We start from the raw sequence: 22,641 nt of genomic DNA on the forward strand, positions 1-22,641 counted from the left end.
TATTTAGATGTCCATAGCAAATTAATTTGATGGGTTAGCTCTTAATGGTTAGTGCAGGTTTACTAAATCACATAAGAAAGCTAAATGTCTCTTTCACTAATGCTTAGAACAATTTAGAAGTTGCTTAGATACCGCGTCTAAGGTGTGATGGTCATTGTTGGATACACATAGACCTGTAAGCGGATCGGATTCGGATCGGATACATCAGTATCCGAATCTGAATTCCGATTAGCAAAACCGCTATCCGAATTTGAAAAAAATTTAGAGAACGCATCCGAATTTGAGTCCAAAAGTTTATCGAATATCCGATAAATTATCCAATTATTGATTGGTGATTGTCATTTTATGTTATTTTTTATTTTCGATTTCCATTTTCCAATTTCCTATTACTAGTTTCCGAATCCGGTTATTAACCCATTTTTTAGAGAAAATTGTTTAATACTTTACTTTAACTGGATAATTTTCGATTTCCGATTATCCGGTTACCGATTACTAGTATCCGAATCACATTATCATCTATTTTCAGAGAAAAAAATGTTGAATGCTTTACTCTATCCGAATAAAATTTTATCCAGATATTATTCGATACGCAATTATCCAATCTAAATCCGGTTGTTTAGGGGGACGAATACAAATATTTTTGGGTAAGAAAAATTCCGTACACCCTTAAACGAATACAAATGCGAATTTGAAAGCGAATTTTGGCTATCCATTTACATGTCTAAATCAAATCTGCTCAATAGAATGGTTAAATTGGAAGAGATATTTTCCTTTGGATGTAGCATCCTTCTTGGGATGATTTCGGTGAGACCTCAATGCTGATGATTAATTTCTAATAATATTCTTCATTTAATGAAGGAAAAATGGAGAGGAAAGAAAATTGAAAAATGCAAAAATGAAAAAAAGATGGGTCTCCATGATCTATGTCAAGTGGAGTGGACCCATTAATGGTGAAAGAATCTATAGATAAGGTGACCCGTATTAGGATTTTTAAATAAATGTTTATCTTTCATACGAGAAAAAATAAATAAATGTTTATTTTGTATGTATATTAATGATAAATAAGTCATTTATCTAATCGGATTAGGTTTAATAATTAATACAGAAGAATAAATGGAGCAAATCATTGGTAACATACTAGCACGTTCCCACGATATGTCTTCACCAAAAACCCACCTCTGTCCACATATATTTTATTTTTAATATTTCCTTTACATAATGATATCTGTAACTGTTCAATATCAAAGTAATAAAATAAAAAAAAATATAACGAAATTATTTAAAATTTTAAGGTCAGCAACGAAGCCCCACAATATATTTAATGGTTACGAAATTATTCCAAAATATATACTCGAGGTGCACATAAATTAATTTGACAAACCTTAGTTTAAAAAAAAAAAATCTCATTTAACCGCAAAGAGAAGAAAAATAAAAATACCAAAAAAAAAAAAAAGAGAGAAAAAAGAAAAAGACTTTTTTTTTTTTTTTTTTGATAAACGAAAATTCTAATGAGACCAGGCTTGAGTGGTTGATGAGCATAATTCAATTAATGACTGAGTGGAAAATAATCCATCTTTTGGGCTTGAAATCCGAGTTAGGACATCAGCTACTATGTTACCAGTCCTAGGAACATAACAAGGAATACAATTTTCAAACTTTCCAAGAAATATAACATCTTGAACAATAGGAGCCACGTTCAATGGTGGCTACAACTCCTCTTTTACAAACTTTATCACCTACTAGCAAACCAATTCAACAAGGATGGAAGTTTATAGTCACCCGCAATTGCTTTTAGTAGTCCCGTTCGTAATGCAATTGCTTCACCTTTGGGTGTAGAAGTGAATGAACTAGGACAAAAGAAGGCGCCCAAAAACCCTCCACCAAAACTTCGTATAACCACTCCCGCCCCTCCTTGCTTCTTCTCCTCAACCCACGCAGCACCAACATTTAATTTAACAAATGGTGAAGAAGGTTGCCCGCTACTCCACCCTCATTTACCTTGATTGTTCGTCATGGTGAGTTAATTTTTAGTTCTATTTTGGGCTTCCAATAATTCCTTCTTGTTGCGTGAAGCTTGTTGGATGATTTCCTCTGGCGTCAATGTTTGGTCCCTTTAACTCTATCGTTCCTTGCCCTCCAAAGATACCAAGAGATGAATGGTGCTATACGCATCCTTTTCTCTGTTCTCTCTTGTCTAATCTATTAAAATCATTTCATTTTATCAACCAATCTTTGAGAGACCTACAACTTTCATTTTGTAGTTGCATCCAAACCACGGTCGCTATGCAATAGGGCAATGTAACAATATATGAGGAATTGATTCCTCCTCATCTCCACACACTAAACAAGAGGGAGGAATTGATTCCTCCTCATCTTCCACACACTAAACAAGAGGAATCAACCTTTATTCCTTTTAAATATAATCCCACACTTGTAGCCGAGCTCTCCACAGAAAAATTTTCACTTTGGGAAGGGTATTATACCTTCAGATTTCTTTCAATTGTTCAACCTGCATTTCTTCCCAACTATGCTAATTTGATGTAGAAGGAGCCTCCTATTCTTCTCTTTCTTTTTGTTGTCCAAGTGATTTATAAGCCCCTTTCATTGAAAAAAAATCTTGAACCTTTCCCTCCCCACACCATACTATCTTCACTATGAAATAAAATGAATTGGATACTCAATATTGCTTCTGCTTCCCAAGGAGGAAACCAATATTTGATTTAATTTGCTTTCCAAATTCTAGTTTCCCCCTCAATCAAGTCATCCATTGTTTTAATTGAGCATCCCTCAGGCCTTTGAGATTGGATCTTGTAATTTTTTAGCTTGGGAACCTAAGGATCATTCCACACATCAATCTTATCCCCTTGCCCAGTTTTCCATATTAATCCCGTTTTAAGAACCTTCCTCCCCTCAATGATACTTCTCCATGCCCAACATGGACTCCCCCCCCGGCCCCACTTTAGCTTTTAAGAATGATGTATTGGGGAAATAGATTTTTTTCTAAAAACATAGCCCATTCTGCAGTAGGTTGTGAGAAAAGTTTCCAAGCCACCTTCTATAATAATGCTTTGTTATACAACCATGCATGGATCCTTAAGTCCTATACCTCCCTTTTCCATCACCTTACATAGTCTCTTCCATGACATCCAACGGATAGAAGATTTATCCTTCAATCCACCCCATCTTGCCACCTTTGCTTTTACCTTATTGTGTATGGCGTTGAGGATCTTGAAATGAGAGGTTGTATATAGTGAAGATGGTAGAGCTATTGCCTTTAATAGAACTTCCCTACTAGCATGATTCAACAGCTTCTTTGTCCACCCTTGAATTCTCCCCTTGATCCCATCACTGAGTGAATGAAACAACTCTACTTTGGAGACACCAAAGTCTGTAGGAAGGCCCCTCCCCATAGGTTATCTTGAAGATCTTAGAAAACCACCTCTTCAACCTGAGAATTGTGTTTGGGTTGAAACATAAACTTGATTTTTTTCAAATTCACAGCTTATCCCAATGCCTTGTAGTAGTTTGAATGCATTCCTTCAAGAAAGAGACACTAGTGAGTTTTGCTTCCGAGAACAACACACAATCATCGGAAAACATCAAGTGAGTAAGTGGATCCATTCTTCCCCTTATCTTGATACTTCGAATGTCTCTTTGTTGCTCTCCCCAACATATCAAATTTGAGAGACCATGTGTACACATTACAGAAAGGGCTGGGGAAAGAGGATCCCCTTGCCAAAGTCCTCTCTCAGGAGAAACTAGAAATCTCTCAGCTCCATTGACTATAAAAGAATATCTAATAGAAGATAAGGTATTCAAAATCATGTCTACCACTCTTATATGAAAAGAAAGTTAGGATAAAATGTATACCTCCATTCTACTCTGTCATAAGATCGTTTCATATCTAGTTTTAATGCCAATACAACATTTTTCTGTTTCTTCCTCTGCTTGACGTAGTGGAATGTCTCATGCACCTTGAAAATATTATCTGATATTAGTCTCCCTTTAACAAAGGCTAATTGTACTGATGGTACAATATCAGATAATAACATATTTAGTTTGAATCCCAAAACTTTTGTCACCACCTTCACTGCACACTATGTAGGCTTATTGGCCTAAAGTCCTCGACCACTTCTCGATTCTCCATTTTTTGTATCAAACATACCACTGTATCATTTGAGCCCTCTAGGAGAAAACCTGTGGAGAAGAAATCACAAACAAATCGATACAGATCCACAAATATTAGGTCTCAAATTTTTTGGAAGAAAATAGGGGAATCCATCAATACTCGGGCTTTTTAGTGGTCCAATGGTGAACAGAACCTTTTTAACCTCCTCTAGACTGGGACAAGCCATCAACATGTCATTTTGTTCCTGTACCACCCTTGGGTTATGCCTTGGAGAACAAACTCGATGTCATTGTTTTCAATGTCATCGGAAGAAAAAAGATATTTATAGTAGTCTTCAAACAGCTCTTACAACTCAAATTCTTCAATGCACCATTCCCCTTCTTTATTTTTTTAATTTAAATATTATGTTATGTCCTCTCTGTGCCACTGTACTTGTATGAAAGAATGAAGTGTTTCTTTCCCCTTCTTGTAGCCATTGGATCTGTGATTTTTGCCTCCAAAAAAATCTTCTCACAATTGAGAAGTTCCTCCAATTCCTTTGAGAGAGCATTCTCTTCTATCTAAGATACCTTATTTACAGATAGTCGTCGCAAATAACTCAATCTCTTCTTCACTTTTTCCATTTGGGTAATGTATATTTCCAAAAAAAAAAAAAAAAAAATCTTTGTTCCAAACCTTCAGGTCTTCTTGGCAATACTCAAGTTTTTTGAACAATATTGAATGGATAGGGGTATCCTCCTCTCTCTGCCATGCTTTGCTTACTATAACTTTACAGTTAGGATCCTTAAGCCACATGGCTTCAAACCTAAATGTTCAAAGGCCATTGCTTGGCTTGCCCTCCATAACTAACATTAGTGGTGCATGATCAGAGACCATAATTGTTTCTACAAACACAACAAATTCAGGGAAAGTACCTATCCATTCCGTATTTTCTATTGCCCTATCCAACTTTATGCTGATATTATCCCCCCCCCCCCCCCCCACCCCACCCCACCCCACCCCAATCTTTTGTTACTCCATGTATAAGCTGCTCAATGAGATCAAAAGTCTGTCAACGCATAGTCATCAACCATCTCTTGGAATTGCCTCACATCTCTCCTTTACATGAACCACCAGTTTTTTCATGCCAAGCCAAGAAGGAGTTAAAGACTTAAAGTCCCCTACACACAAGGTCACCATACACTAAGGTTATGAAGCTCTGGTATTTCTTAAACTCAGCAAAATAGTCAATAAATCTCAAATATTAGAGTCCCTCCATAACAATGTCAAGCCTCCTGCTGTTCTAATATGATTAACAACCACCTCATCCATACCCACCCTCCTTCTGGTTTTATCCATAATGTTTGCTTGCACTTTTGTCTCCATAAAAAAAAATTCATATTCGATTGCCACTTCTTGGCGAGATTCTGAAGTGCCCGAATTGTAGGGGGACTCCCCAAACCCCTGCAATTCCACAACATAAGAATCATTGTAACCCACGGTGCTGGTAGCCTCCAAACACTGCGGGAGTAAATAGTAAAATGAGATTTAGAGTCAATTTCATCCTCTCCCTGCTGTCTTTGTTCACAACTTTATCCACCCTTCCTCTTCTTTGGGATAGAACTTTGTTGTTAGGTGGAGTTGATAGAAAATTTCCTTCCAGAGTGTTAGTCAAATGTTGAGGTTGCAGGCTCTAGTTAGTTGGATGATGGCTCTAAGGGCTATGGATTTAGTGTTTGGGTGGGGTTTTCATAGTTTGAATTACTGGTGGTATGATGGTTTAAGTCCTCTGGGTAGGGGGAGTGGGTTTAGCATTCTGGTACAGGGCCAATGGGGTAAGTGAGATTGGTGGTTTATAGTAATTGGGCCGACTGGGCTAGCTGGGTCATAAATGGGTGTTATTTGGAGTTGGGAATGTTGGGCTATGCGTGGTTGGGTCATTGGGTTTGGGCTATTGGGACTGCTTGGGTCATTCATGGGGGTTTATTGGAGTTGGTTGGGGTTGGGCTGTGGATGGTGGACTATGAAGTTTAATGAGGGAGAAAGATGCCAGATTGGATAGAAGGGTAAATAAAAAGCAAATTTTGGAGGTCTTGAGAAGATAAAGGGGTTAGCCATCGTGGCCCCCTGCTGCAAAGGGAGTTGATTCAATAAAGTAGAGATTTGGGGGCTAACAGGTTGCAGCAAATAAATGAGATCATGTTGGCATTGGTCAGTGAAACCCTAGGGTTTTCGTTTCCAACTCCAGCATCCTCTTCTCGCACTGGTTCCTGGTGTCGCCGCCTATACTACTCACTCAGAACTCACATAGTGCATTGCTGGAGCCACTGCAATCAATCTCTTATCTGGCCTCTGGAACTTCGATTCCTTTCAAAATCACATGTTGCACTGCTTCTTCAGATCGCACTGCTCTTCAAATACTCTGTTTTTCTTGTTTAAATCTAAGGTGTTCGGACCATCGTACACTCACCCTGACTAATCCTGAAGACAGTTTGTACACGTAAAGCCCCCCAAGAAAGTTTTAACTCCTGACTTCCGACTTATGAGATCAAATGCTGTAATTTACACCTTCCACTAGTTTTGGCTTGAAAATTTCAACATGACACCTAATTTCGAGCTCCACAGTTTTAACTTGAATTTAGACTAGCTTAAGCATATTTACTGATATTGCACACCTAGTCACCTACTGCTACAGAGTATACAAAATCCATTCCCAGAAAGGATGGGGAGGGGTCCTGCTTGCAAGATCTCGAGTTCTCATCTGAGACCTAACGACAGGCTCTGAAGTTGAACCCCATCAGTTAGAAAATTGTAGGTAACATACTGAGTGCTCAAGACTACAGTATGGACATAAATTACATTAAATAATAACAAAATAAATAGATGGGTCTGGTATTTATCCAGTTGCAGGACCTGAGAACATATGCGATGTGCAGCAGATTCTCCTTTTTTCCCCCAAAAGCATTAAAGGTGATTCATTGAAAAGCTTCCCAGCAAACTCGACTGGGTATATTAACAGAGTTTGAGGGCAGAAATAAAGGAGGGATCTGCATCCATATCCTAGTTAAAGATAGGAGCCGAGCTCCTCGAGCAATATAGCCAGAAGCGATTCATAGAGGCTGTTTTTGAAGCAACGTTGAACGAATCACAAGTAGTGGGTAAAGAAGGACAAGACTCATAAACAGTACTTCAATAAAATATCAAAGTTCATCACATCCGCAAAGCGAAACAATAGATTGGGACCATACCAAAAAAAAAAAAAAAAGAAACAATAGATTGGGAAAAAATTACAGAGATTAAAACACCAAAACTGCAACAAGAATTGCCTCTTAGCAATCCTCGACCTCAAACGACCTCAATTACCAAAATCCATGCCTCTTTTTTCCCCCTTCCAACAGGAAGAACCAGACTATGAATAATGCTTATAATATACACATTCTACACCAAAACCTTTTTTTCCCCCTTTCACCGCACAATTTTGAACCTCAACCGATAAAAAAACATCGCATCGCCAGAAAATCCCACACTGAAGGAATGATGGAAATACATAATGGAGAAAGAATGGGTAATGAACATATAATATAATAGATAAGACCGAATGAATGCAGCAATTCCCCCAAAGAACGACGAGATGCCAACACAAAACATCCAACAAAGAACTACGATGAGAGGATTGATTGCAACGCAAGCTGTTGCTGAGGCTGCAGGGATGACCAGGTCGATGCCAAGGTAGAAGGTGGTAAAGTCTGCTGTAGCTGCCTCAAAATATTGATCATTCGGCTGGCAGTTTGTTCTGTAGCGAGATCCTTGCCTGTGCATAGCACCTACACAAAATAATAATCACAGTGAAAAACAAAACCTGGAATTCGATTACGGCATTACCCTCCTAATCAAATAAAAGTTTTGTAGTTAATTTTCTTAGCATGAAACCAAATTGGTTGAATACTAGATTCTTGTCTCAAGCGAGTTCCAATTGACCTCTCCCATAATTACATGATACGACTCTTCTTAAGTTCTGTTCCTCCCAAACTATTACAGCTCTGATATCAACTTTATTTTTATAAATCAGAACCATTTCAATTCTTTTCCATTCATCAGTCATTTTTCTTATGCCCATAATCTTATTAAACTCAGGACTATTCAATAAGAACAAAATAAATAAACGCACCTCAGCAAAGACTGCAACAATCTTTGGAAGGAATTGATTGCTTGGGCCCAAAAGATCCCTATCAGATCTGAAATGAACACAGACATGCAACTTGAGTTCGACCATACTGGTGAGCACTTCTAAAGAGAACATTTAACTGCAGAACTAGTTGTAGAAGAAATTCATAACTCAATATACCCCCGATGTAGTTTATTACCTTTCAACCATTGAACAAAGCTGGTCATGCACAACTTTGGCTTCAATTAGATCACCTTTTATTGGCAAGCAGCTCAACCAAGCAGGAAAAACCTGCCACAGAACACAAATAAAAAAGAACAAACAGGCATTTTAGTTTCAAAAGATTACTTTTGGCAACCAGTTATTATCTTTGAGATAATAAATGATAAAAAGATGCAAATTCATCCTACTATAGCTCAAGGTTCCAAACAAATATTAATGTTGATTTACTCAGGCACTTGATGCCACAAAAATCAACACCAGACATGTTAACCCAAAAGCGCACCTGAGCTGCATCAATACCATCACGGTGGAACTGGCATATTTTCCCAAGAGCTGAAACAGCATTGTCATATGCCATTACATTATCTGAATGGAGTGCATTAGGATCCCTTATCACAATATTTAGCCGGGAAAGGGCCTCTGTAACAAGGAAATTAGACAGTCATCCAATGAACAGCATACAAAGTAAAATAATTTATCATCAAAAAAGAGGTCCAACTTTTGACAAATGAAAGAACATGAAAACTACCTCCAATGAGAGGTCTAAAAACAGATCCTCCAAACTCTGCACAAACGCCAAGACCGTATACAGCTGCCTGAAATTTAAAAATAGGAAGAAAAAAAAATGAGCCAAATGTCCACTTAAATTTGAGAAAGAACCATAGAAAAAAGGGAGAGAGGTCAAGGCAAATAAGTTTTGCTCAAATGGAAAGAGGCAAGCAGAAAAGAAAAAACAAACAAGCAAACAAACTGCAATCTTCAAAAGAACCAGAATCACCACAGGTCAAAGCACAAACCTGCCGAACATCTGGGTTGTCATCATTGCAGGCTTCCAACAGGAAAGGAAGGTAAGTATCATAATATCTGTTCCACCGATACACAGAATAAATACAACATAAAAATAACACAATCTCAATATTGAATTCAAGCTTTAATATTTTGTAGGAAGTACATACTTCATAGCTGCTTCTCGGCATTGCTCCGCAACATCGTCAAAAATGCAAATAGCAATCCTTCTTTCCTCAGCTGTTTTATCCTTGCCCTGTATTGAAAAGCCTTTCTAAGTGATAGAGAAATGCAAGATTTGGTAATGGATACTCAAAACCAGTACCAACTATCTGTATAAAAAATTTCTAAACACAAATAACAATTTATACGAGTTAATGTATTACAAGTAAAACAAATGTGCAACATCTCTGCAAAATAAAGTTATCAGCACCTACTTACAAGATCAACAACTAATGGAAAAGACTTGCTCAAATAGGGAAAAAAGAGGGTTTTTTTTTTCCTTCTTCTTTTGGGTGGGGTGGGGTGGGGTGGGGTGGGGGTTGGGGGAGAGATTCACACCAGATTCCTAAGGCAAGTCCAGTAGCCATTGAATGAGGTTGGGTTCTGGCAGGATCTCAATCAGACAAACAGACCAAGATAGATCTGGACTTGACCAAGAGACTAGAATTCTTTGGTAGAACAAATGAAGCAGACTGATTAAACAACTCGACCTATATCAACAAATTGTATTACCAAGGTACAAAACATCACTTGGATGTCAATAAAGCAAATCAACCTTCAGACTCTACTCCATATCCAAGTTGAAGAATAGTGTTGACAGTCACACTTGAATATCAGAGCTAAAATAAGTTTACCGTAGGCTCTGTAGCAAGGAGGCCCTGGTGGTAAATTTGTACAAGTGCACCACAGAGTGTTAAAGGGTTTCTATGCCACAATGAAACTTGCCTAGTTGTCTTACTTTGTAATTTAACATTTTTTACCTTTTAACTTCCTATGGAGGTGTATATAATTCTGAAACTTGCCTAGTTATCTTACTTTGTAATTTAACATTTTTTATCTTTTAACTGCCTGTGGAGGTGTATCTAATTCCTTCATGTTATTACTGAGGTAAGACAGGTGTCCTAGACAGATTCACCAACACAACATTCTACCATCACTCTCCTCTTCTTCTACCTTCTACTTTCATCTTTTTCCTTTCTCTCTTGCAATATTTAATTCCAACTTGGTATCAGAGTACAGATTGTCGGTTTATGATTCAAGTTAATTCTTGTTCTTCTTTTACCCTGGTGGTCTCTCTCTCTTAACCGACTAGTCTTGGAACTGGAGTTGGACCCTCTGCATCACCCTTGGGAATAATTCCATTCCCTGGTGCCATGGTTGTAAGGAGTTGTTAATCAAGAACTCACTCTTTTCCCTTGGTTTTTGAGATACCAATAACCCCTGTTTTTCTCTGTTTTGCTGTAATATGGGGTCTGTGATGCTTCTGTCAGCTTGTGTTGGTAATATATGTTATTCGAGCTTCCATAGTGGTTATGTGATGAAGCTGTACTCTAAAGAATGTCATACTGGTTTTGAATTTCTTTTGAGATTTTTGCCTCATTTAGTTGCTGGAATGTGTTTGCTGGCATTTGAAAGGCCTTAATTTCTTTTGGGTTGTTAGTGTCCTGTCTCTCCTATTTGGAATCATATTCCATGTCACAGCTGTCACCACAATTCCATTATGCAACTGTACTAAAGTGGGATTTCCGACCAGTATTGCAGTCCACGATTAATAGAATAATTGAATTTGTTTACTCAAAATCTACATGACAGTATGCAGCTTAAATCCACAAGAACAGATTTACATACTAATAGCATGTCGGAGTTATGTATCAACTTACCCACATAGGCGTTATATATGATGATAGCTCATCGAAAAAAGGTAAGAAAGAGGCCTTGAAAGTCTTGATCAACGTGCCCAAACAATCACCAACCTGAATCAGGAAAGGTAACATAAGCCAAGAGCAATGCTACGTGGAAAATCTTGGAAGAACTTGGTTACAAAAATTATTTGGAAACATACTTGGTCGAAGACTTCTTCTTCTTGCTCATTTTCTTCTCTAAGCAACTCCCCTTCCTCTGCATCGAAGTCCTCTGCTTTAGCCCTCTCTGCTCTCTCTCTTTTTCTAGTTGAGCTGGCTGTTATCACTTGCTTTATCTCTTCAACAATGGATCTCACCTGGCTTTCATCCAGAAGCGGTCCAGATACCTGAAAAAGCAGACAGCAGCCACCATAGAGTGAGATTGGTGGCTTCCTTCAGAATAAGCAAACAGAACACGTGGACATGATACAATCTCAGGAAAAGTTTCATGAGTTCGGGCACTATGCTGAAGACAAAATTTTGCGAGACAGTTCACCAATTTTGGAGAAATAATGATAAGAGACAGTAATTGGCAACCATTGCAATAGGCTTTTTGGTCATAAAGTCCGAGATCAAAACCAACAGTTTTGCGGTGTAAATGAAAACTGATCCAGGAACTCAGGAAGACAACCTACTAAATCAAAACCAAATCAATTTTCTGTGGTTTCCTTTCAGTTTGATTGTAAGCATCTGGTTTTTATTCCAGTATTTGGTTCCAGCTCTATTTTGACACTCTTGCCCTAATATTGTTCAGACTATGTTAATAATGGTAATACCTTCCAATAGTACTGACCATCCCATAGCCCATATATCCATCAACCAGCCTTCAAAATGTAGTTTCTTAAGCAACTGCTCTTAGTCAATCAATTTTATCCTCCATTTAATACATGTAATCAATGTCTAACCTCAGTCTGGTCTTCTAGCAGTGTCAAGGAGAAGGGTGGATGAAAAAAGGTATGCACTGGCATTAAATATATCAGGAGATTTATTTCTTAGTATTGACATATAATCCAATAAAATTACAGACCTGAACACATTCATTCAGAGCATCCAACATGCTTGCACAAATTTCTGTCTCGGGCTCCTGACACAACAATTGCAAGTCAAACAACTCCTCAATACCCAAAAATATGCACTAATGCTACACGAGAAACAAATCAGAAAGTAATAAACATGCAAACGTCAACAGCTACAAAGATGATAACCTTATGTAAAGCTTCAACCAAAGCAGGTACTATGTAGTCAGACAACTGCTTTATATAAGACTCATTCCGACCTTGGGCTTGCCCCTTTTCCACAGCTAACTTAGCTGAACGCAAGAGCTCTGGCATGGCTAAGGAAACAAAAGAAAAGAGCTGCTTTAAAAACCAAGGAAATCTCAGAATTCATACAAAACATAGTGATTAACAAACTTCAAATCAAGTTAACACCTGAAACAGCAGCCTTCCTAACTTCTTCGTGGAAATAAAAATTGAGAAGAGGAACTAAAGTAGGAGCAACCTGCATATTTTATGAAATTAACTTCTAAGTCAAAAAGAAATGATAAGCCTAATAAAATTACATTTGCAAATCACTGACCAACCTGATCAATCCATGGGTAGAACCCCTCCTTTAATTCATCTGCATAGCAGCATAGCATATTACAAGCTGTAGCCTTCTCCTCTAGTACACTAGTTTTGATCCCTATCCTTTTATCCCCAAGAGTAATAGTCTCAATACTGAAATAGAAATACAGAATCTTAGAAAACTTAGCCAAATTTTTACCCAAATAAACACACAAGAAAAGTACCGCCTGGTTAAAACCCATCATCCAAGTGCCATAAGTCAATGTAATCCAAAGAAATTAATTTAAAGACATGAATCAAGAAAAGTGTGGTGATGGGAAATCCATAGTGTTTATACACACCACACACACACATACCAAACTAAACAGGGATGCTAGGTAGGAGACTCGAGGCATATATAGAGACATAGTCATATCAGTTGGTAGGGTTTTGTTTTGCTGATCTAGGACATCAACACATATTGGACTAGAACAAAACTGACCACCAAGTGAATGGTAATTGGTCCTTCAAATATCAACTGAAATAGATCAGTTGTTAGTCTGGGCAGTTTTCAGTTTCTTATTGGTATCAGCTATCGGTCCCCTTTTAGTTATCTATATATGGATCAATACAAATAATAATATGAACTTCAAATGGTACCTTAAATTGAGTAGCTACCAACAACAACAAGAAGCCCTGTCCCCACTAGATGGGGTCGGCAACATGGTTTCTTGCCTTTTCAATCAGCTCTACTTAAAGCCATACTAGAAACAAGGCTAAGCTATGCATATATTTTCTCACCACTTTCCTTAAGATTATCGTAAGTCTGCCCCTAATTCTTCTAATTCCTTCAATAAGGATTAAAATCACTTCTCCATATAGGGGCACAAGGGCCTCGCTTGAACTTGATCGTGCCACCTCAATTGAATTTCTCGTAGCTTACCATTTATCAGAGCCACTCAAGACCAGCTCTAATATGATCATTCCTTACATTATCCTTCCCAGCCTTGCCACTCACTCATCTTAGCATCCTTATTTCTGCTACACTGAGGTTATCTATATGATGTTAGTTAACAGCCCAACATGTTGAACAAGTACATCATAGCTGGTCATATGACAACCCTATAGAATTTACCTTTGAGCTTTAAAAGAATACATTGATCACAAAGGAGCATAGATGCACCTCCTCACTTCATCCACCCTATTTTATTTCTTTGAAAAACATCATCCTCCATATCACCTTTTTATTTACAATTGAGCAAATAATTCCTTGTGGAATCTCTTTCTCATCAAGTTTCACCACTCCCATCGTCCATTTTGATCACAACCAAAGTAACACACCAAATATTCGTCTTCATTCCACCTAGTTTAAAGCCTTTCAATTCTAAAGTTGCTCTCCATGATTCTATCAACCTAAATATACAAATTATAGCTCATTTTTTAATGGTAATGCTCAATCATAACCTGATGATTAAAGTATACAAAACACAATACGGGTTTTTATTGGCTTTCTATTAGTTTTTGAATCATCTTTATCTATTTCGCCAGTTTCAGTTGGTCTTACCAAGCCCAGACAAATCCAACCAATAACAAACATTTAATATTTTTCACAACACCAAAACGAAAACAATACCACTACAAATTTGCTTGGTTCAATTTGAAGTTTGGTCATGTTCATGAGCGTTTTAGTTTGGCATAATCTCTTTAGCCACAAACAACAGCACCCACAAAATGGTCTACTATCATTCAAATTCAACTGTCAAATCCAACAACAGTAAAGTAAAAGAAATCTCACTACTTAAACTAACAGATCTATGAAAATGGTAATAACAAATGTTAGAGACAATAATCAAAGATTTGTCCATTATGAGCCTCAAAACAGCTCTAACTTGTCCACTTACAAAATGAAATACAATACATATTTAAAATTATAATGCTATACAACCACAAGCATCGGATAAAATGATCTCAGCAGTCTACAAAAATCATGTAAAAGCATACCTTTCATCATCCGACTGATCAATATCATCATCAGAATCCGCAGATGTAATAGTTACATCAGGTTTAAGCTGCGCAGACTGGAGAAGGGGGGGCATAACAACACTCATGTAAGGGAGGAAATCCTGCCCTAAACACTTGCAGAGTCTAGCCCATGCCTGAAACATAAATAGATATTTATCTCATATTTCAATAACCATAATGCATTAAAAGGTATTAGTGACATAATCCTCATATTGTAGAATATTTAAATGGATATGCATACCTGTAGCATGTAACTTGTAGTCGGATCATCCGTCTCCATCTGAGATCCTTGCAAAGCCATAAGCACTTCCATAACCTTTAAAAGATTAAAAGAACCAAAGATGAGTCCCACCTCAATACTCAATGAAATCCACTCAATCTAAAAAATATACACTGAAAATGTCATACATTAGCTAAGTCAACAAAAAGCACTATCAAAATTTTCATCATTACATAACTGATGACAGCTAAAAAGCTCCAACTACAATTCTGATTCAACTGGCACCAAATTAATTAATCAAAACAATTACGCTTGATTCCCGTTTCTGAAAAACTCAAGACTTATTAATTGTGCACTATCAAAAGGAGTCAAGTGCAACTCCAAATTCCGAAGGGTCACAGAAGAAGGTGGCTCAGGTCAGTCCTAAGATTCAGCCTTCTTCAGAAAAAGTGGCCACCCTTAGACTCAATCCTGTTCACTATGATGGAAGCCAAATACACTCAATCCTGTGTCACTATGATGGAAGCCAAATATTTCAAATTGCACAAGTGATTCTCAGTTGCAATTTATCAGACTGCTAAAATTATAAACGAATGCCACAACAAAGTAAAAGTTTTTTTTTTCATTTTACCTGCTTGGCATCGTCCCTGAACCTCTCCTTGCCAACAGCCATTCCAACCAAACTAATGCATTCCATTGATTTTGCACGAAGCATACGGTTAGACTTGTCAGTTGCATTAATCAAGATGGCTTTCAGGTAAGGCATAACAGCATCATAATACTTCTGGAAGTGCTCCTATGAAATAATGCAAAGTGTAAAACTAAATCAGCTCATGCCAGAATATATTACTAATAAAGTAGACGAGGTTGTAATAACTACCTGTGATGAATCTGCAACCGATGCTAAAGCTGTCAATGCCCCCTCCTGCACCATTGGCTTCCCATTCTGGACCAAACACATAATGTTACCCATTCGACCACTCAAATTTTCTAACCATCTAATGCTTAAACAGCTAGAAGACATGTAGTTGGCTATATTGACATGTTCTACAAGCACAATGAAGTGATGAACATAAACAAGTATAGAAGTATATAAAAATGTTCATAAGAATATCCTCGTGTGGGTGGATATCGGTAAGCATACAAGCAGGTGCCAGTCTACCAACACATACCTGTAGTAGTACAAGCAGTTTGCTTACTATCCCATCCAAGTAAGGTGTCAAGATATCTGGCGTACAATTTTCGCTGAAGTTGAGGACTGCTGAAGAAGCATGTGCCTACAGAATCCATAGGATAATAGAAAAAAATCAGAGAAAATGTTTCCTGAAGAGCACGCTGAGCAGAGAAAAATATAGTCATAGATCACGACACCCGCATCCACAACACCCCCCCCCCAAAAAAAAAAAAAAAAAGAAGAAGAAAAGTCAGACAAGCAAAACAAGTTTAGATGCATAATCTGAGCACTCATCAGTTTAAAGCAACAAAAATAGAGCCAACCACAATACATGCTATCTAAACACACCAAAAAGGAAATGTAAAAGTAAATGCTACATAACATGACTGACAACACAACACAATAAATAAATAAATAATGCAAGTATTTATCCATATAATGGGATATGTAGTAATTGTATTTTGTACTGCCTCAAAACACATTCCTCTGCAAAAGCAATCTACCAAGACATCAGCTGACGGCCTTTCAAAAAAACAAGATGCCCCGTAGAATTGCACAAACTCTAGTATGAACATATCAACCAAGAGTATATACACAGAGGCCCAATTTCAAACAATACCAACTCATTAAAAAACATTAAAAAATAAAAACAAGAACAACTTAGCCCCACTTATGGATGTTTTCCTTTCCAATGGGAAGTTAGTATGGCATCCCTCTGCTCTACCTCCTATAATCACTACTACACCAACAAAGCTAAAACTCACACACTCTTTCTTTTCTATTTTTTTTTTTCTTTTAGAATCTGAGCCTCTTCTCATTTATTTTGAACTTCATAAACGTACAAAAACAGGAAACATTTACAACTTAACTCATCACTCGGAAATCAAGTAGACCATCTAGAACATTGCAAAATAGAAATATGGTTGGATTGTAGACCATCACGTGTAAAGTATAGCGTTTACAATCCAACCATATTTCTATTGTGTAAAGTAGACCATCCCGTGTAAAGTATTAGACTTATTTTAATTTTGAACTTCGAGCATCCAATAGGCCATTCAAGATTTTACTTCAGCATAGTGTTTTCCAACGTGGGGCCCAAAGTAGAACTCACATTTACACTTCTTTTTTAATGAATCTGAGGTCAACATTGCGTTAAGAAAAGCTAAAATAGCCCCAAACCCCTAATACCACTCGACTTCAAGCCTTGATTTGTGAAGGAAAAAAACCAACTCAGCAAGATCTCCCGCCAACTCCCCGTTTTAAGTTGGCGAGATGGGTCTCAAGATCTAGAACTTGAATCATGTCAATTCCACAGGCATCAAATATACATATGCAAATCATAATAGCTCACCATCCTTTTCCCACATATAAGTTCCAAATAAGTTTTGAATTCTTACAAGGTAAACCATCCACAACTAAATGAATTAACTTGCTGTATATATCAGAACCACTCAACGAAAACCATGAATCTGGCTTAGCACATAATCAAGCTCTGTTAGCTTTTGATGCTAGCTCTTCAATTGGCATATCCTCTGTTAGCTAGATGTTCCCAACTAACCAATTGAGATCCCTAACCTTAATTAAAGCAAAAATTTAACAATTTATCCGAAAGTACATGCAGTGACAATCTTCCTCACATAGTTATCAAGGCACACCAAGAATTTTTTCTGAGGCTTGGCAATGGATCACTCTATTGGAAGTTACCATACATTGTTTATATTGGAGTCCAATCCTATATTGACCCTTATTTATACCTAATACCACTTAAGTTAAACATCTACTAGTGATAATTTATCATAAATAAGCAAATAACGGTACCCCCACCCCCAAATTTTGTGTCAAATATATAAGTAATCCAAAAAAAAAATTCCCAAAGGAAAGAATGTCAACCCCCACTTCAATAACAACATTGCACTTTCATTTCTAATGGTGTGATTTTTTTAAAACCTAAAAATCTCATAAATAATAATATGATGAAACATTAATAATACCAGAAGTGCAGTAAAATATTCACTTGTTTTGATATCTAAAAAAATATTTTCATTCAAATGATATTGATAGCACTCACGTATACCAACCGCAGTTGTTAAGGCGGCAAGGCGATCAAAGCGGTTGGGGCTTTGCCTAAGCGGCAATAAGACGACCAAAGCGGTTAGGTCAAATTTTTTCAATACAACTACATTTAAATTGATAAATTTCTATTATAATCTAAACAAGCATTCAAAAATCACATTCATCAAAAAAAAAAAAAGCATTCAAGAATCATAGTTATGAAAAAAAATTCAAAAAAGAACAAAAACATAGTGATTCATAAGATGGAGCAAAGTCTTATTATAATGACTTCTCTCTTTATACAGGAAATTTTCAGTCTCCCCCCTGAGTTAACATAAAAATCCATAAGGTAGGGTTTGATTGATAAATTAGATAAATCAACAGGTGGCATTAATTTCAGGGGGCATCATTTAACAAAATCGTTTTTCACCCGACTTTTTTTAAATAAACAAATAATTTTCAAATCTGAACCGGGATTGATATGTCCATTTTTTGACACATTTTGTTACCGAACACGATAAATTAATAGATCACGTTATTTTGATTTCCAAATCATTATCCATTTGATGATTCATTGATTCCCGATTACAAAATGACCAACTATTAAATTCGTATACAGCTTTGTAGAATAAATTTCGATTTAAAAAAATCAAGAAGAAAAATACTATAATGTACAAATAAAAATTGTCAAAAAAAGACTCATTTCTAGGCCGCAACAAGGCAACAAAGCGGTAACAATTAGGCGAAAAAGCGGCTGAAAAAATGCATGTCAACAAAACGGTGGTAAATAAAGCAGTTGAAAAACCGCCTTACCGCCGAGGCAGACACTTTGAAAACCATGATATCAATCAAGATTTTACTAGAACAATGCTTCTTCACCATATAAGATTTAACCAGTCTTGGACTTGTTGAAAAACTGGATTTGTGCTCTATCTAATACATAAAAGTTCTCATGGAAACACAAAATTACTTGACCAGTCAAATTTCTTAGAGATGAAACACACTTATGTATATCATGGCATGAAACATGGTATGTTTATTTGTTCTCTTCTTTTTTTTAATGAATATCTTGCATAATTGTTATTCTTTGATATTTATTTAGCATTTAAGTAGAACATAAAATTTTCAATATGCTATTATTCCCAAGTATATGGTTATATCAAAAACAGAACACCAAAATGCTTTCTTCAACATGGTGATGCCATATGACTGCCCTATCACGTGTTTAGGAAGACCTAAAACACCATGATCACCTTGCTCCCTTCAAAACCATGCTTCCTTACACAGTAGATATTACTATTATGCTGCCAACACCACACCAACTAATATATTGTTCAGATACCAAATGGAACTTATCTATAAGCAAATGGAAATAATGTAAACCCCCAGCAGTGAAAGATGCAAATCCAAATAATGACTGAAGTAGAGAATAGGTATACTTCAGTTCAGACGAAATCTGATAACCAGACAGAAAGAATTATAATTTATAAAGCCAACTGACCTGTACTCTGGGATTGTGGAAATCATCCATTGCTGCAGCCAGTGCTGGCAGTACTCGTTGATGGTATTGAATTTGCAGCTCTGGACCCAAATCCGTAGATAGTTGTCCAATAGCATTAATAGCTGCCCACCTCACACGCGGATGGAGATCTTGAAATGAGTTCAAAACCATGTTAACAATTTGCTCTAGATTTTTTATCATTACCTGCATCATATAAATTGAAGCATTACCGGAGTGACTACGTTCACAAACAAATTTTAAAACATTAACACCTAAAACAAGACTGTGAACGATAAATCAATAGAAGATTCCAATGTACCAGCATGCTTGAGCAATACAAATTTGACAGCTAAAAATTTAAATACCTTTGAGCATCCCTCAGCAATCTGAGCTAAGGCAATGAGCGCTGCATGATGTTTCTGCCATTCGGGCGCAGCCAAGAACTGTGGCAATAACTCTGAAGCAACAGGAACGATTGTATTCCCACCCAATGAAATTGACAACCGGTCCAAGCACTCCTGACCAACACTGTAATTACTGGTCTCCCCCGCATCCTCATCTTCAACGTTTGCAGTGTGCCAAGCAGGATCATCTTCTATATCCAGAAGCATTTTCATCAGGATCGCAAACAATCTACTTATGAATTGGGGCAGTTTACGCATCATCCCAGGAGCTCTCTCCCTGGCCTCGGCAAGTGTGATCACGAATTCGACAGCAAGATGACGGGTGCCCTCCTCCAGTGACTCGGCCTCTGCAATCTGCAACATGGACCCAACAACTTCGACCAGCTGCCTCCTCAAGAATTTGGGTTCCGCTCCAGCCAAATCGATCAACAACTCGAGTGCTTCTTGAGCAGTGGCCTCTTGACCACCATTCAGTGCTTCCGTCAAAGTCTGAATCATTGCCGGCAATAGGTCCTGGAACCGATCACAGTCAGAAGCGCTCGACAGACACTGGATGAAATTAATGGCAGCGCCAAGCGCAGCTATACGAACATCCGAATTCGAGGATGAAGCGAGGCACTGGAAAAACACGGAGTGTAGGGTGCTGAGGTGGGGAATTAGGGTTTCCCCGATGTACTGCGATAACTGGGCAAACATCAGAAGAGCGGACTCTTGAAGCCGAGGATTGTCGGAGGTGACACACTGGAACATAAAGGGGAGAAGCTCTGGCCAGCCACCATCAGGAAGTATACCAGCAGCGAGCTCAGAAACCGTATCACATAGCTTCTTGGATATCGTCTTGGCAACTTCTTGCTGAACGCAAGCAAGAAGGTGAGACTTGAGAGCCGATTGGGTTGAAGGAGAAAGACGAGGCCAGACGTAGGAATCATCACGTGTGAGCTGCTTACGAAGGAGAATCGCCGACATGGCCCGAAGCTCTACATGAGGAGACGACTGAAGGAGATGGGCAAGCTTGAGAGATAACGCATCCGGCTGATTCTGCTTGCATAGATTGAACAGAGCCTCGGCTTGCGATCTCTGTTCGTTCCCAGATGACATGAGATGAGAAATCAAAGTCTCGAATGGAGCCGTATCAGGGCCAAGGATCGCAGCCAGTTGGGCTTGCTGAAGCTGAGACGACTCGGAATCCATTGTAGCTAAATTAGGGTTTGCAATGAGTGAAGGAAGGAAGAAGCTCTGTGAGAGGCTCCGAGGAGATAGAAAGAAGGCGGAGGCGGGCTTCTCTCTCCCTTTCTCGCTTCCACGTCTGTGACTCCAGCGAAGTAGTGCTAGATGGTGGGGAAACGTGAGAGAGAAGGGTTTTATTTGATTTTTAATCACTTGTTAGGGATTTGGGTTTAAGATTAGAGATTTAATTACTAATCCTTAATCGGATTACGCTCCTAGTGGGCTCACGTTAGAACGGTTGCTACAGCATGTGAAAGAGAGAAAGAGAATACGACTTCAGTGTCAAATTTCCAAACCGGTCCGACCAATCTAAACCATTCCAAAATCAAATCCAAATACACAATCGAAAACGATCGGACCAGATTTCGGTTTTCTTTTCCTATATTAAGGATAAGGTTTTTAAGGTAATTTATTCATATGAAGAATTTTAAGGTATTTATATTGATTGACTTAAAAAAATATATATGATAAGGAAAGAATAAATAAACTTAAACCAGTCCGGTTTAAGCCCAGTCCGACCAGATCGAAATCAAACGTTTGGTTTGAGCCTAATTCGACCAACTCGAATCACGTTAGACCGACCAGGTCTAGGTTGGTCTAAAAAAGGACAAAGGCTAAATAACAAGGTAAATCTAAATAAGATTCTAGCCAAATAAATAGTATTCAGTCAGGACTCTACTACTTATGTTCAAATAGGACTCAAGGACTAAGATTCAAATCACAACCTAATTAAGGTTTGAGTCCCACTCAAACTCATACGAAGAAAAGCTATAAAAATGTATGAAAACACAAGAGAAAGGTACCCCTGAATAAAATTATCACTATTCGTATTATTATTGTGCATTACTTTCTTGCCTTCCTTAGTCGGATTTCTAACTAGATCGTCGGAGGTGAAAACTCGACCTCCACGGTCGAGCTCATCTATGCAGGTTTAACCGACTGAAGGGACGAACAGGATTATACAGCAATAATATACTTAATAGATTTTAAAGCCCAATCTTCACCATTTATGAACATATAATAATTTTCCATACAAATCAATTTTTCAATATATAAATGCGATATACAATTGCTCTATTAGAAAACCTATAATTTGCTTTGTTGAAAAGAATTTGCTTTGCAAAGAAAATGCTAATTCTTTTTGGAAATAGTAATATAACTTTTCTAATAAAGCAAATTACTTTTTAACTTTACAAATATTGGATTGGATTTTCTCTTTGTTTGTATTATATTCCCCCTCCCCCTTTTTTTGTGTTCCAACTTTCATTCCAAAACCGACGATTGAGTTATATAAGTTGAAAATCTAATATAT

The 22,641-nt window shown here is 37.6% G+C and overlaps 1 protein-coding gene across 1 annotated transcript; it reads right to left on the reverse strand.

The window, feature by feature from the left end:
• Positions 1–7,011: 7,011 nt before the first annotated feature.
• EMB2734 (ARM repeat superfamily protein) lies at positions 7,012–21,452 on the reverse strand. The gene is made up of 20 exons (XM_089136524.1): positions 20,064–21,452; positions 19,699–19,902; positions 16,144–16,248; positions 15,852–15,917; positions 15,603–15,767; positions 14,993–15,067; positions 14,731–14,885; positions 12,768–12,903; positions 12,616–12,685; positions 12,391–12,518; positions 12,213–12,269; positions 11,347–11,532; positions 11,165–11,257; positions 9,452–9,537; positions 9,293–9,359; positions 9,025–9,091; positions 8,779–8,915; positions 8,473–8,564; positions 8,277–8,343; positions 7,012–7,932 (listed from the first exon to the last, which is right to left on the reverse strand). The coding sequence occupies exons 1-20, from the start codon at positions 21,291–21,293 to the stop codon at positions 7,768–7,770; spliced, it is 3,351 nt and encodes a 1,116-aa protein (XP_088992650.1). The 5' UTR covers positions 21,294–21,452; the 3' UTR covers positions 7,012–7,767.
• Positions 21,453–22,641: the final 1,189 nt, after the last annotated feature.

The sequence above is a fragment of the Hakea prostrata genome, chromosome 10, assembly GCF_041222555.1.
Source record: "Hakea prostrata isolate BN-2017 chromosome 10, UWA_Hpros_2, whole genome shotgun sequence".
NCBI lineage: Eukaryota > Viridiplantae > Streptophyta > Magnoliopsida > Proteales > Proteaceae > Hakea > Hakea prostrata.

Excerpts from the sequence above, each read along its gene's own strand:
- EMB2734 (XM_089136524.1), bottom strand. The coding sequence starts at position 21,293 with ATGGATTCCGAGTCGTCTCAGCTTCAGCAAGCCCAACTGGCTGCGATC. Across the intron at positions 14,886-14,992 it reads CTACAAGTTACATGCTACAG|GCATGGGCTAGACTCTGCAA; the intron begins GTATGCATATCC and ends TTTATGTTTCAG. Across the intron at positions 12,519-12,615 it reads TAGGAAGGCTGCTGTTTCAG|CCATGCCAGAGCTCTTGCGT; the intron begins GTGTTAACTTGA and ends TTGTTTCCTTAG.